At 39.0% G+C, this 14,923-nt stretch overlaps 2 protein-coding genes and 1 long non-coding RNA gene across 3 annotated transcripts in view; 2 read left to right on the plus strand and 1 right to left on the minus strand.

Moving 5' to 3' along the window:
* The window catches only part of LOC116732602 (Fc receptor-like protein 5), a 291,331-nt gene that overhangs the window by 914 nt on the left and 275,494 nt on the right, over positions 1-14,923 (plus strand). The window lies entirely within an intron of this gene.
* On the minus strand, positions 6,759-11,548 carry LOC116732644 (uncharacterized). Its single transcript, XM_032582991.1, has 3 exons — positions 11,256-11,548; positions 7,974-8,342; positions 6,759-7,828 (listed from the first exon to the last, which is right to left on the minus strand). The coding sequence occupies exons 1-3, from the start codon at positions 11,326-11,328 to the stop codon at positions 7,653-7,655; spliced, it is 618 nt and encodes a 205-aa protein (XP_032438882.1). The 5' UTR covers positions 11,329-11,548; the 3' UTR covers positions 6,759-7,652.
* On the plus strand, positions 7,837-12,826 carry LOC116732681 (uncharacterized). Its single transcript, XR_004341849.1, has 3 exons — positions 7,837-8,002; positions 8,094-8,267; positions 12,254-12,826. It is a non-coding gene; the product is annotated as an uncharacterized LOC116732681 (long non-coding RNA).

Here is a 14,923-nt window from a genome sequence, read left to right on the forward strand (position 1 = left end):
GATGAAATGCTGTAGTTTGTCTCTGTGTTGAGGTGGATCAGTGATCCTGCAGAGTCCTGTCCTCCCTGTGATGGAGGGAGATGACGTCACTCTGAGCTGCAGAGCAAAGAATCCAACCCACAACCTCCCAGCTGCTTTCTATAAAGATGGCTCCTTCATTGGTGATGGACCATCAGGTCACATGACCCTCCTCCATGTTTCCAGCTCTGATGAAGGCCTCTATAAATGTAACATCAGCCGTCATGGAGAGTCTCCATCCAGCAGGATCTCTGTCAAAGGTCAGCAGTTTCACTTGCTTAGTTTATAAAATCTCAATAACCACAATGCAACATTATTTTTTTAAATTTATTTCAGAAAAATCCTCACCTACTGCACCTACGTTTTTATTTGCCCTCCTGCCTGTTGTGGTTGCCGTTGTTGTGGTTTTACTGGTATTGCTGGGAGGACTGGTGAGGAGACACTCAAACAGGAAACCTGGTAGGACAAAAAACACCTGATGTTCAGGTTCTGTTTCACACATTGAGCTTTTACTTTAAAGATATTTTAATTTTGTTTTAAATGTACAAATTTAGTCACACTTCAAAGCAAGAGTATGACTGTGAATTTTTGTTGGTTTCTGCTTACGAAGAGAAAGTTGGAGAGGAAGATATCAGATACGGTGACATTCGCATATTGCCTCATCAACAAAGGAGCAATACACCAAAAAATGGTAAAAACAAAAAAACAAACCTGTTGTGTTTATATTTATTTCCAAAAATCCTCACATTAATTGAACCGTTTTACATTTTGTATTGCGATTGCTATGTGATAACAACATAAACTGCAACATAATGGTGAGGTAGAAAGCTGCGTAAAATCACAACATTCATAGGTTCTTGGTAACTGAGATGATGCACCAAAAAAATCCTTCATATGTCTGTGATCAAAATCTTCTTGATCAACAAGAACAGAAGTTAATATTATCTGTTGGTGTATCAGAGACCAAAGGAAGCGTCTGACCACAGAAATGTGTTGCAGTCTGTGGTGAAGAGCTTCTTGCAGCTACGTGGTCGTCCAGTTTCCTGTTTTTCTATTGAGCTTAATGTGGACGTTCATGTTAAACTGGGTCTTACTTTGGGTCTTACACAATACCAGCATCTTATTCTCCTTATGTTTATATACATATACAGTTTACATTTCAGAATGAATGCAATAAAGTTATTAGTTTTCAACATTTTAATGCTTTACAAAATTAAAACCAAGATTGAAGCAAACAACTTAATTTTCAGATTTTGTGGTTGAAAAATATCCTTCAATTTATTTACAACAACAATAATTACAGTGTAAACAATAATTAACAATTGACGTCAGTATTGAATCTGAGTTTTTTGGGGTTTGATTTCAGACTTGATTGCATGATGGAGCAGCTGGTAGCACTGTTGCCTTTCAGTCACCAGTTCAAACCCCAGCCTGGAGTCTCTGATGTACTTCCTGTACATCCATTGATTACTTCCTGTACATCCATTGATTTACTTCCTGTACATCCATTGATGTACTTCCTGTACATCCATTGATTTACTTCCTGTACATCCATTGATTTACTTCCTGTACATCCATTGATTACTTCCTGTACATCCATTGATGTACTTCCTGTACATCCATTGATTACTTCCTGTACATCCATTGATTTACTCTGGTCCAGTTTCCTTCCATAGGTTGAAAAGCATGAACAGTTAAAATAATCTAAATTGCCCGTTGGTATGCGTACCTGTATTTGTGTTGCTGTGCAGTAAACTGGTGACTCTCCCCCTGGTTGGATGACCTTTGTGTAAGATTGGTGTTTGTATTTACTTCTATGCTGTTTGAATGGTATTGCAGTAGATTGTTCATATGGTATTTTTCAGAGAGCCATCCAGACGCCGTCTATTCAGCAGTGAGGACAGAAGATGCCAACTATTGACATCATCAAACACAAAAAGGACAAGACAAGAAGCAGAGGTAGAATTTAATCCCTAAACCTTAAAGTTACAAATTTGGTCAAATTTATGAGCATGAGGATCAGTGTTGAAAAAACTTCTGAAAGTACCTTGATTCAAAAATCTAAATTAGAGAAACATTTACTGACTTACTTTAACTCAGTGGGATTTTCTCTAAATATGACCTGTTGTTTCAGTTTATAAACTAAAACACAGAATCCGTCTTTACCAAATCCATTTTCAGATGTATGATGTAAAATCTGTTATTGAATTAGCTCCAGTTCACACTCCAGACCAGAGGGTGGCGGTATTGCACACTTTCAGTTTTTTTTAAAGCACCATAAAAAGAATAAAAAGAAGAAAAGCCACAAAGCCAGAGAAGTTAACAGACGCTGTTCAAATTCACAATTTTTACTGTCATAATATTGAATTAAAACTAGAGAGGGCCTGTCATGAAACGGTGCGGTGTTGAGGTGAGGCAGACGCTTGAGACCCAGGTAGAAATGAAAATGATGATTTTAATGACGGGAACACAGTCCAAACAACGAGCAGCAGGCACAAGGAAACACTGACGACGACTAGACTGGACATTGACGAGGACCCGACGAGGAACAAGGAACACAGGTGGAGTTAAATACATGGGAGGGTAATGACAGAACGAGACACACCTGGGAACAATCAAGGGGAGGACAGGACAACGAAGAGACTCAAGGACACAAAACACTCTAAATGAACACAGAAAACACAGATCCTGACAGGGCCTTGATAATAGTTAGTAGTTTTGGTCAATTGAAGCTGGTGACGTCCTAGTCCAAGTTAGACGACAACAGGACAAGAACTGGATTTGGGAACCACTGCTTTAATCTAAAAATAAACACAATTTGAAAAGCATTATGTTTGATAAAAGCAGATTTGCTTTTATAATAATATTATTACAGAAAGAAATACAATAAGTGAAAGTAAACAGCAATTAGTGAACAGACTGATCAGTATTGATCAGTGAATTATAAATAGTCACATTGAATTTGATTTTAGGTTTTTATACAATAAATTCCTGTGAAAATAGCTTTAGCAGTTTTGTAATGTCACCAGATGTCAGGTGTTGTTTGTTCAGAGACGTGATCATCAGCTGCTGATCTGGATTCAGCAGCAGGAAAGATGTTACTGGATCCATCACATCTGCTGGACATGAAACCAGAGGCACAAGTTGCCAGAACTTCAGACCCGGTCCATTGTTCACTAAATCATCAACTCAGAAATGTTTTCAGTCTCACACTGAGGGATGTTGTTGCTGTGATCAGAGATCTTTACCCACAGCAGCAAACTTTGCTATCTTTACCAGACTCCTTTTTATTTTTTATTTCATTCACTCAACAATAATTATGATAATAGTTCATTTAACTAATAAAATACATCATGAATGAAAAGGACAGAAACAAGAATAAACTAATATCTGTCCCCTATTCACATAAAGTTAAATAAATATAGAACAAACCATCATCCTGATGTTTAACCAGGTTAGTTTTAGCTGCTGGTGAGGAAACTGTCAGCCTCTAACCTGCAGCCTCTGAGTTCAGCTGAACTGAGCAGGAAGCTGAGCAGCAGCTTCTCCTCTGGAACCCAATTATTTTACAGTCTGAACTAGTAGACTTCATGATTTTTTATTTTATTTTATCAAGGCAACCATTAAAAAGCACCAATAATATTGTTGGCTACAGCAACCAGACTTTATGTTTCCCTAAAAGCTTTTAACTAATAAATGTGTCGTAGTCAGAGAGAGAGAGGCTGATTCCACATGGGAAGCTTTTTCCTGGGTTCAGTCGGTTTTACCATGAAAACTGATGTTGCCCCAAAATTGTTGCCCCAAAATTAAAAATTAATTAAAAATTCTTCAACTTGTTCTTGACAAAAACTGTGAAAGTTCTTGGATCCAACAAAAAGAAAAACCAGCAAGTCTGGAGAGTAAATCCAGGTTCTGAACCCTGGACCTTTGGCTTGTCGGTCGGCCTCATCAGGGTTGCAGTTCTTGGTTCTGGTGCCGGCTTGGTTCTTCTCTCCAAACCCAGATGGTCTTCAGAACCTCTGATCCTGATGTGAACACAAAGACTGTCCCAGATTCACAACCCCGAATGTTGGCGACGTTTTTATACAACCTTTAAGACTGACATGATTCTGACTGCTTCTTCTATCCTTAACTTCCTTATAAGGAAATGTTTCCTGAGCGTCTTCATGACCTCTGACCCTTAATTATATGTTAATTTGTCTGGAATCATAACTATCTTCCCCATTTTCTGGCTCTGTGACCTTTTGGTTTACACATATTAGTAATAATAATAAATGTTATATTGTAAAAAGTTTGGAGCCTCATTCCTCCTTCATAATTTAAACTTGTGTTTTTGGTACATATTTGATAATTGCGCCTTTTGGGATTCTGATTTCTGTTGTAAAGCGTGTCATTATCTCCTTCTCAAGCTTTTGTATTTTAGGAAAAAAGTCCTTTATTTTAGTTAGTGGAAGAAAAAACTTGGTGTTTATCTTTAAAACTCCAGCCTGGAGCCGTGAGAGCGCAGAAATAAAATCAGAACCTGATTCATCTGATCTTAAAGGTTCAAAACCAAAATTACAATCTTTATATTAATATAAAAACAGTCTGATGTTGCTGGTTCCTGCTGGCTGAGCCTGGTTGGGTTACTGGTCTGGTGGTCGCAGCTCTCCATGCTTTGAGAACAAGTTGTTCTCTACTTTGTGGTGCAGTCGGTTATAAATAGAGCTGCGGTGTTAGAGTCTGTCAGCTTCAGGGTCGTTTCTGTAACTTTACCTTTGTCATGTTTGAGCTGGTTAAAAACCATGAAAACTTTCTGCTGTACGCAGTTTTATGTTTGATGAGCCAGTAATCAGTTCATGTCTGGCCACACAGGTTATTCACTCTGTCTGAATAAACTTCACCTTTAGAAACTCATAATTCTGTTTCTTAATCTAATACCAATAAAGTTAATCTGTCACATGGATGATAACTTACATGCAGCACACAGAGTGTAAAGAAACCAAACCAACTCTGAAGCATCTTTGTTGAAATGTCATCAAAGTTTTTTTGCTCTCTGTTTTTGTGAAATTATTTGCTTCACTAATTATTTCTTCATGATAATCTGACAGTGTTCCATCTTAATGTTTTCATTTATATCTTTTCAGCCTCATGCTGATGTGATTCTCTTCCCACTGGTCCCAGTTCCTTACAGGAACCTAAAACTCTTCCTCCTTTACTAACAAGATGTTTTTCCTGCAGCTCTCAGCTCACTTTCTCCAAATCCTCTCAACTGGTCATCTGTTATATCCAGACTTTTTAACTTTATGTGAAACTTTTTCCACATTTCTTTTATGTCAGATGTGGTTATAATATTTGCTTCAGCTCCAGTTCAGTCTCACATTTATCAGTGGAGGAAAAATCCACTTATCTCACATGGCCTATAAAACAGAGACCTGCCATCTAGTGGGCAAAACTTCATTGTATCCAGTTCACCAAATAATACATAAAACAGAAATATTTGTTTCTTGTGCGCTCCAGTACCAGTTGGTCCATGGACCGGTACCAGTTGGTCCATGGACCGGTACCAGTTGGTCCATGGACCGGTACCAGTTGGTCCATGGACCGGTACCGGTCCGCGGCCCGGTGGTTGGTGATGTAAAGCACTTTGATCTGCCTGGTTACTGACATGCCAAACAAATAAACTTCATTTATTGATCGATTAATTGACAGAAGATCATTTTCCTCCTTTAATTTCTCTTCATTGATTGTTAAATCCAGAATAAAATGTAAGATTCTCCTTCTCACATATAAAGCCTGTAATCATCTCATCAGCACCAGAGATCTGGTGGCTCCAGATGTTAGTAACAGAACATTTTGGTATCAGCCTGCAGGAGATAAAGTCTGGATAGACGGTTTCCTCTGGCTCTTCCTCTCATGCCTCATTCTGAGCTTTAGGTTCTCCTGATCTGTTTCTGTAGTTTTGCTGCATTAAGACAAACTGATCACTTTTTCTCACTTTCCTTTCCTACTACTCTCCAATTTGCATTTTGTTCTATTATTTAACTGTTAACTTTTTGTTTCTCTGCAGATTTTATCTTAGCAAGTCACTATGCTGTTGCTGCTGAAGGGTCAGAGGTCAACACTCTGTCCAATATGAAAAGATATTCCAGGTTGGACCCTGGCAGCGTCCTTAACCTGTTCAGCACTGAGGGGGTTAAAAGTCATTTCCACCTGAAAAATACAGAAAATAAGCAGTAATGGCAGTTATCAGGTCAAACTGCACATTTACAAAGTAAACTTCCTAATTAAATCCTATTTCCAAAGGCAAATAAGTGTTTTTATTTATTTCCTAAAACATGGTTTCCGTTTGATATATTAGAAAACATTAATCATGTAGGCAGAGAGCAGCAGCATCACTTTCCAGAAGCAGTTTATTGGAAGGTGAAAGAGAATGTAAGTGATAAGGAGATAAACTGAACACATTTGAAAACAACCAGCATTTCTTAAGCTATCATAACAGAAAACATGATCTACAAAATACAGAAATAAATACTTCAGAAACTGGAAGAAATTTGAAGCTTTTGTTGTAGCTTCATGTTTGGGAAATGTTACTAAGTCTCTCTGAGTTCATGTCTAATTTACATTCTACTGTCACAGACAGTGAAGCTAGTTGGTTTACACTTGTAGGTATTAAATGTTTAAAAAAATAATATGTTTTAGGCACTGTGGGTTACAAACAGTTAACATGTGTTGTGTGCAGTAGTGGTGACAAGCAAAGCTCTTTTTAAACACCAAGAGTTTAATTCAAACTGTGTTCATTTTTCCCAGGGCCAAAAACAAAACTCAAACTTACAGACTCAGAAGATTAAATATGTACAGCTGTGATTTAAAATAACCAGTACATGGCAGAACTGTCAGGCAAATCAAATGTACAAATTATAAACATGTTTAACATAAAAAATACTTTAAAAAAAGTCTCTTCAACTTCAATTATGATTTTTTGTATATCAAATCAATTGAGTATGTATGTATTACAATACATACATACTGTACGTATGTATTGAGTATTTTTAAGAGTACTTTTACTACTCTTTAAAATATTCTTTTTTTTCATTATGCTTCTGAATGTTTTTGAAGAGGTGAAAAACAGAAGGATAAAAAAAAACAGTAAGAGAGATGAATCAAATTTTCCATGCCAGAAATATGTGACAGGCAGAAGTGAAGGCCTTCACCCAGAGGAACGTCACAGCAGGTTCCTGTTATGTTCACTTTGAGAAGGAAGAAGTTATAAAATAATGTTCTTACCAGAAGAGAAAGGTTTGAACCTGCTCTGGGAATATTAGGGTCTAATCACTCAAATCCAGTTAAAGCAAAATTAAGAACAATATAGTTATTCTCAATCCATCTTAAGACCATTCAGTACAATATTGACTGAATTAAATCACTATTATAATCCAGAATAATCAGACTTTGACATTTTGTGTTGAGGTTACCATGGACACCAGGTAATTAAGATGCCTCTATACAAACAGAAATGGAGATGCTGCAGAGCCAGGATCATTATGGACGGGTTGGTCATGAGGAGGAACGAGGTTATTATTTCACAACAAGGATTGTCTTCCGTCTCCCCTCATACCATTCATCATCATGGCAAGTAAAGTGGACACTAAGACCTACACTTGATAACACCTGTTCCTTATACAGTAAAGAGCCACAAAACCAGCAACTAGAACAATAATAAACCAGACTGCCAGACCGATTATTAGCTTATCATCTCTGGCTTTATTCCATCCTTTATTCAATGCAGCAGGTTTGTTTCCTCTGTTCTCACTTTGTCCATCCAGGGTCCCTGCAGGACAGAACCAGGTGTTAGTCTGATCCATCAGGTAGGAGATACTGGAGAAAGAAGCTGGTTTGAGAGTAGCATCATCAACATCTGATCTGAGATCCAGGACCAGGAAGCTGCTGGTTCTGATCCAGATAAACTCACTCACCTGGAAGAGGGGCTAGGCTCAACTTGAAGGTGCAGATAGGATCTGAATCCAGCACAGCTCTTTTCTTTCGATTAGTTTCTGCCTGAGCAACCCTGCACTCATATATTCCTCTGTCATCAGGCACCATGTTATTCAGGACCAAAGACACGTCTCCGTCTTTCATCTGCCGGTCGCGTAGATCCACTCGGTTCTCGTACATTTGGTGCTGGTGTTCCGGATCCAACTTGCCATCCCGAAATAAAAGGACAAATTCATCCTCCAAATCAGTTCTGCTCCACTCTACGACGGCGGCAGGTTTGTTGTCAGGAGTTCTGCATTTTAGATTGATGTTTTGTCCAGGTTCAAATTGGAGCTCTCTAGAGATCTGATCTGTAGAGGAGGAAATAACACAGTAGAGAGATAGAAGAGGTAAAGGTAGACAAACAGATGACGTGGCAACCAAAGTGGTCGTCTCTCTCTCTGCTCTTCTATCATCAGTTTCAGCTTTGCTACAGAAGAGGAGACAGCATCAGTAATTTCATCAGTGCAGGAGAGGAGGCAGGTGAAGAGGATTAGAGGCCTCAGGTTGTTTTTTAAATAAATAGTCCAGCAGCTTTTATAAAACTATCAGAACAATAACTTTATAAAAGCTATTGTTCTTGTGCTTTTTTCATCTTGTTATGAAAACATTTTGTACTTAACCCACATTTTCCAGCAACCTGCTTATATGAGGGCCTTGAGCCCACTGTTGTCCCTGTGCCGATCTCCAGCATTTTCTCCAGTGAGAGGCAGGATCCAACCTGCCTCTCACTGGAGAAAAGTTCAGTGGAAGAAGGAGGAAAGAGGGTGGGTGGTTTAGTCTGTCAGTGTGCACAGTATTATCAAAACAAATAGAAATAATTAACACTTAAGTATCTAAAACACATTTTCTAAGTTACATTTTACCAAGTCTCATCAGAAATTTAACCTGAAGCTGTCTCCAGATTACTCGCCTTGTGATTTGCTAATGACACGACTCATTTGGACTAGTTCTGTCATGGCGGCTGCTGAGCTTCTCACTCAGCTCAATCTGCCACGGCATCAAAGGTATGCAAAAGAATAGAAAGAGGAGCAAAATAGTAAAAAAAACAACTCTAAATATGAAATGGTAGACCACAATTTAAAGCATTAACAAGATCATTAAATGCATTAATCATGCTGAGAAAAACCAGTTGAAGTTAGCATGTGATTGGTAAGTTTCTAATCTGCAATGTGCAAACTGCTACGTTGCTGCTTTTAAACAATGAGAAACACTTTAAATAAGTTGTATATATTTGTAGCATTTAGAAAGTAGAACTGGTTCAAAGTAACTCAGTTTAAAAGCACTGAAAAAAATTCATGTGCTCAATATCAATGGACCTTACCAAGCTCCGCCCACAACCGACCCGCGTGACCGCAAGTCTCACAAACAAAGCCTGGCGGCTCGTTGTTTTTATGTAAACATGACTGATTAGGTCATCATTTCTACTGGATTTTCACAATATATCAGCTACTAACTGGACAGAGGATCTAACAGGTTCATGTCATCATCTGGGAGGAGGTTACTGGTTTCTCAGTCACAAGCTGGTTGCAAACCTGAGGCCAGCAGGTGTCAGTCAGTTATGGTAGATCTGAACTTTGACCTCAATATGAGAAGCTACAGACTGCTAGGAGGAACCAAAGAGCTCTGTAAAGGTAAAGGCGAATCTTCTGAAGTTGGGATATAATTCATTTAATTTCACATAATTACCGCGGTAGAAGCCATTTGTTTGTTAAAATGTTATGAAATATATTTGTTCTGTTTGATGTTTGTTGTGAATGACGTAAACTCACAAACGAACGAGGTAATTAGTCCAACGTTTAGAAACTACAGCGGCTGTAATGAGCCACAGCAAAGGGAAACAAAGGTAAAATAACCTGAACAGGTGATCAACTCAAAACCACTCCTACCTTTTTACTCTCTCTCTCTGTAGTTTAAGCACACGGGAAGTGTGTGTTTGTGAGACGGCCACGCCCGTGACCACGTAGAACGGGCATCAGCCAATGAAACGTGGCCCTGTGGTAAGGTCCATAACAGAATGCCACGGTAACAGGTGTGCTTAAACTACAAAGAGTGAGAGAGAGTAAAAAGGTAGGAGTGGTTTGGGGTCTCCACCTCACCATAGTCCATTCTGACACAGGAAGATACAAGAGTTTAGAGCAGGGTGGACCCAGGTTGGACCCAGGGTGGACCCAGGGTGGACCCAGGATGGACCCAGGGTGGACCCAGGGTGGACCCAGGATGGACCCAGGGTGGACCCAGGGTGGACCCAGGATGGACCCAGGGTGGACCCAGGGTGGACCCAGGATGGACCCAGGGTGGACCCAAGGTGGACCCAAGGTGGACCCAAGGTGGACCCAGGATGGACCCAGGATGGACCCAGGGTGGACCCAGGGTGGACCCAGGGTGGACCCAGGGTGGACCCAGGATGGACCCAGGGTGGACCCAGGGTGGACCCCTGCTCTAAACTCTTCCCATCTCTATTAGACTTTTTTTTCTTTCTTGAGTTTCAATGTCATTTTGTCCCCAGTGTGTTTATTCAGCTTCAACAAATTATTCAGACAAAAACATTTTTATCAAAATAAAATGTATCCAGAATTAAAACTTTATTTAGAGACTTGGAGAATGAGTTGTTCTTCACTCTGATTAAGGATACCTTGTGTTATTGATTAGAAACACAGATAAACACCCTTTCTGTCAGACAAAGTTGAAATATTTATGAATAAAAACAGATGTTTAGCTCTAATCCCACCTAATTCCAAGAAAATATAGAAATATTTGTTCAGAAGATAACCCATCACAGTCTCTCTAAAAGAGAGAAGAGCTTTAAAAGTCTTTCATAAAAAATAACATTTTCAAAACTTAATATCAATACTGAAGCAAAACCAGCCGATCAGTTGGGACTTTTACATGGAGACGTAAAGAGGAACAAAAGTGCAGTAGCTGTTCAAAACAAGTACAATGTTTACTTTTCTTAATCATTTTCTGTTTGGTTTCCATCTGCAGAACAAACTAGTTAAGCCAGTTCTACACTAACTCAGCTGTTAAACATTCTTGGTCTTCCTGTCATCACTCTACCACACCTTCAACGTTTCTCAAGGATCATCAGCATAATACTTATGTTGAGAGTAATTATACTCTCTACATAATATTTGTGTCGAGAGTATAAATATTACTGCTGTGAGTAAACAATGTCAAAAACTACTTTTATGTAGAGAACATTTTATTCTAAAGGTAAAACTTACCTGCTGAAACAAGCACAATGAAGATGACAAAAAGCTGAACGCAGCACAGTGACGCAGTTATCATAGCAACCATTTCCTCGTTGTCACGGCAAGCAAACTCAACTTTTGGTTTAATTGAAACTATTCAGGGTTATTTTCTGATAAAAAATACAGTTTTAACTAAAAACAACCAGGAACTAAATTAAGATGGAGAATGAAAGTTAAAACAACTTGGTAGGAAACTCAATAGTAAATCACTGAGTCCAGGAAGGGGAGGAGTTAGCAGGGAAATTTGACACCTTCAATAACAAAATGTATCTCTGAACCACATGACATAAAATTTAAACAATAAAAACATCTTTAAATTATCTATTATATTTTTATAAATACCAATCTTTGCAACATTTTAAAAAATGTCCCAGTTGAGTGGAAATGATTAAATTTCATAACACCAAGCATTTAGCAATAATTACTGGAGCTGCTCATTTAAAACAGAGTTAATTTCTCTTAAAGCTAATAAGAAAATTGTTGATGCACTCCACCTGCATAAGTACAGATGGAGCCACACACTTTGCCGCTGTTTGCTCTGACTGACCAGTAGGCAGTGGCTCAGAGGAAAAAGGTTGTCATACTCTTTGCATCGCACATTTTTTAATCGTTCATTTTAATAATACCTATTGGTCCCCTTAGGGTTAGGGTTAGGGGTTAGGGTTAATAATAAATACTAAATAATAAAAACTTGCACATCTATCAATGAAATCACCCCGATATTTTTCTTCCGAGGGTATTTTTAAAATACCAAGTCCTTTTAATTTTTTTTTCTGTTTCTGAGTGTTTTCTTTTTTTTTCATTAAGTTGTTTTATGTTCTGTAAGAATGCATTAATAGGATGTTTTTTGGAGTTTTTAATGTTTTGTGTGTGCAGTCTAAGCTGGAAGTTGCCACAAAACTTTATGGTACTTTGATAATGACAACAAAGATGCCTGCAGCTCATAATGATGGTCTGTTCTGTGTTAACAGCTGAAGGCAGAGAGGAGGTGGCATTCTGGGAGGGTGGCACCTATGAGGGGGTGTCAGGATGGACTGTGGTGACCTGGAGACCCCAAGTTCCCCCATCCAGGAGCTCAGTGACCTCAGGTCTACACTACAGGAGAGAGGTTGAATAGCTAGGCTATTCGCATGCTAAGTAGAGTCATTAACCCTCCAACCCTCACTCATGGGATTCCGCAATCGACAGTTTTTGACTCCCGCGAGTGACAATGTGCTGTGCTGCCATCTGTCGGTTACTGTCCATAACTGCGTTCGCGTCAGTGTACAGGGTCAAAAACGCCACTTTTCCTGCAGTGCAATAATCAGTGATTGATTTTAAGCTTGGTCAATTAACCTGAGCTTCCTATCACAGACTCCACTAAATGTATATGTGGCCAGTAGGGGGGATTCTTTTAACAAGTTACATAAATGCATCAGAATACAAACTGAATTCTACACAATCTTTTATTAACAACTTCCTTAAAACATTTCTATTTTAAAAAACGTGGCTTCAGGCCTACATAACTCGGTCCTTGAGAAGAAAAAAGGAAAGTAGTGAGGACAATTTCAATTATTCCACAAAAATAATTGAAATTATTTTCAATTAAAATGATTAAAAATTATTTTAATTGAAAATAATTCCAATTTGATTGAAAAAAAATTAGATTAATTAGCAAATTAATAAATCAAACCAAAAGAAAGAAAACACATTAGTAATTTTAGTGATAGATGGTTAGATTTTATTACTTACTCAAAGTCCAAATTACATAAAAAAGGAAAACAATTAATACCATAAACGACTTAAAAGTACATAAAAAAAAAGGTCTCTAACCGTTCAGGAGGCAAATACAAACAAAAATACATGTAAAAAAAACCACAAACACTTCAACAGATGGAACAAACTGTCTTTGTCCAGTTTTTTCAACAGGGTCAGAGGAGTTGTGCCTTGCCCACTCAACAAACTGCCCAATCAGTACCTGGAGGTACTAATTCAGGTCCAATCAGTTCTGCGTTGTGTGAATAAGGGTCAGGAGACAGGATGAGATGAAATGATGTTTCTCTGTATGGAACAGAATATGGACTGATCACAGCCGGTACAGCACCTTACAAGGAATAGCATTTCATGTTAGCATCAAGCTAACATAACGTTTTACCGGAGTGTTAGACTCAGTGAACCGCCAACCACCAGGAGGGGGCGCTGTTTCACCCATTACACATGAACCGAAACTTGGAAGTAATGACAAGTGAAAATGCTGTGTTTTGATTATTGATTCTATGTTGCATTGTGTTTCTGTGTTTGATATGATGTAAAGCACTTTGAAATGTCTTGCTGCTGAAATGTGCTATACAAATAAAATTTGATTGATTGATTGAATACAAAGTCTTATCTGAAAGCCATCCCATTTCCTCACACAGCAAAGGGTGATTTTGACTTAACTATCCAGCCTTTAGCCAGTAAGTCCGGGATGTCATCTTTCAGGTTGATAGTCATGTTCAAACTCGGTATATTTCCAATGTCACCATCATCTCGGGCAAAAGCATTTGATTCCTCAAATAACATTTGCTTTACTTCCTTTTGTTGTTCTGGTGTTAGGTGACTAATGTCCACTGGGGGGTGCCAGTGGGCAGTATTGGATGGCTCCTGGCCTTGACTGGATTTGGACACAGAGCCAACAATACAGGTGGAGACTGGTGCTGTTTCACAAGAGTCTTTGGGTTGGTCAGTCTCAACTATTTTTGTAATGGGCTCAATAGAACCCAAAACTGTTGGACTGGGTAAAGTTACATTCTGGCTAGAATAGTTTGATACAGGTACTTTAATATATAGTCTATCTGTCTTTTCTATCTGTAAAAGTCCTGCTCCAACACTAAGCTGTTCATGGTGGACATCATCTAGTTCTGGCTCAAACAACACAAGTGACTCTGTGGAACTAATACTCTCTGGGACTCTACACTTAATGTAAGATACCTGACCAGGATAGACTATCCCCCCTTTGAAGCCTATTTTTACCATAGCTGGCTCATGTATGGGACGCTCTTGGGCCTGGATGAAGCTTACTAGGGTGCTTACAGCGGATATGTCGATCCCCATGGCTCTACCAATTAGCTCAATAAGTTTGTAGTCCCCCCCATTATCACTAATGAACTCGTGGATCACATTAAAGACTACTATGGGTCTCTCGATCTTAAGGCGGCTCACAAGGAAGTTTACGCGTATGGATAGGTCTGGGTCGTCGTTGCCCTCAAGGTTGACTACAACCTTCACCCACCCATCATAAGGTACTGTGTCCCCTGTGACTGCTTTCACATTAAGATCGTCATCCATCAGGTCACTTAAGGGTCTAACCTGTTGTCCGGGTAAGTATCTATTTAGCCACGCATGATCTAAAAGACTTACCCCCACCCCTGTGTCTAATACCACCGTTACTAGGTAACCTGCCATCATACATCTAGAAGGGACTGGTGAGCTACTAAGGGAGCTACTAAACCACGCAGTGTTCCTTTGTCAGTTTCTTGTGAACATGCACCTAATGTCTCTCTGCCAGTAGTGGTTTTGGACCTTTTCTTTGAGCAGGGCTGCTGAGGTTTGCCGATCAGAGGTGGTCCCTCTGCTCTGATCGTCTCCAGTTTCCCGAAGTTTTTTTCAGGCACCCTACAGCA

The sequence above is a fragment of the Xiphophorus hellerii genome, chromosome 14, assembly GCF_003331165.1.
Source record: "Xiphophorus hellerii strain 12219 chromosome 14, Xiphophorus_hellerii-4.1, whole genome shotgun sequence".
NCBI classification, from domain to species: domain Eukaryota; kingdom Metazoa; phylum Chordata; class Actinopteri; order Cyprinodontiformes; family Poeciliidae; genus Xiphophorus; species Xiphophorus hellerii.

What these genes read in the sequence shown, in the direction of transcription:
- LOC116732644 (XM_032582991.1), bottom strand. Translation starts at nt 11,328, where the DNA reads ATGGTTGCTATGATAACTGCGTCACTGTGCTGCGTTCAGCTTTTTGTC. An exon ending in CATTGTGCTTGTTTCAGCAG is followed by an intron (nt 8,343 to 11,255) that starts GTAAGTTTTACC and finishes CCTCCTCTACAG; the next exon opens with ATCAGATCTCTAGAGAGCTC. An exon ending in GAGCCTAGCCCCTCTTCCAG is followed by an intron (nt 7,829 to 7,973) that starts GTGAGTGAGTTT and finishes TCTGTCCTGCAG; the next exon opens with GGACCCTGGATGGACAAAGT.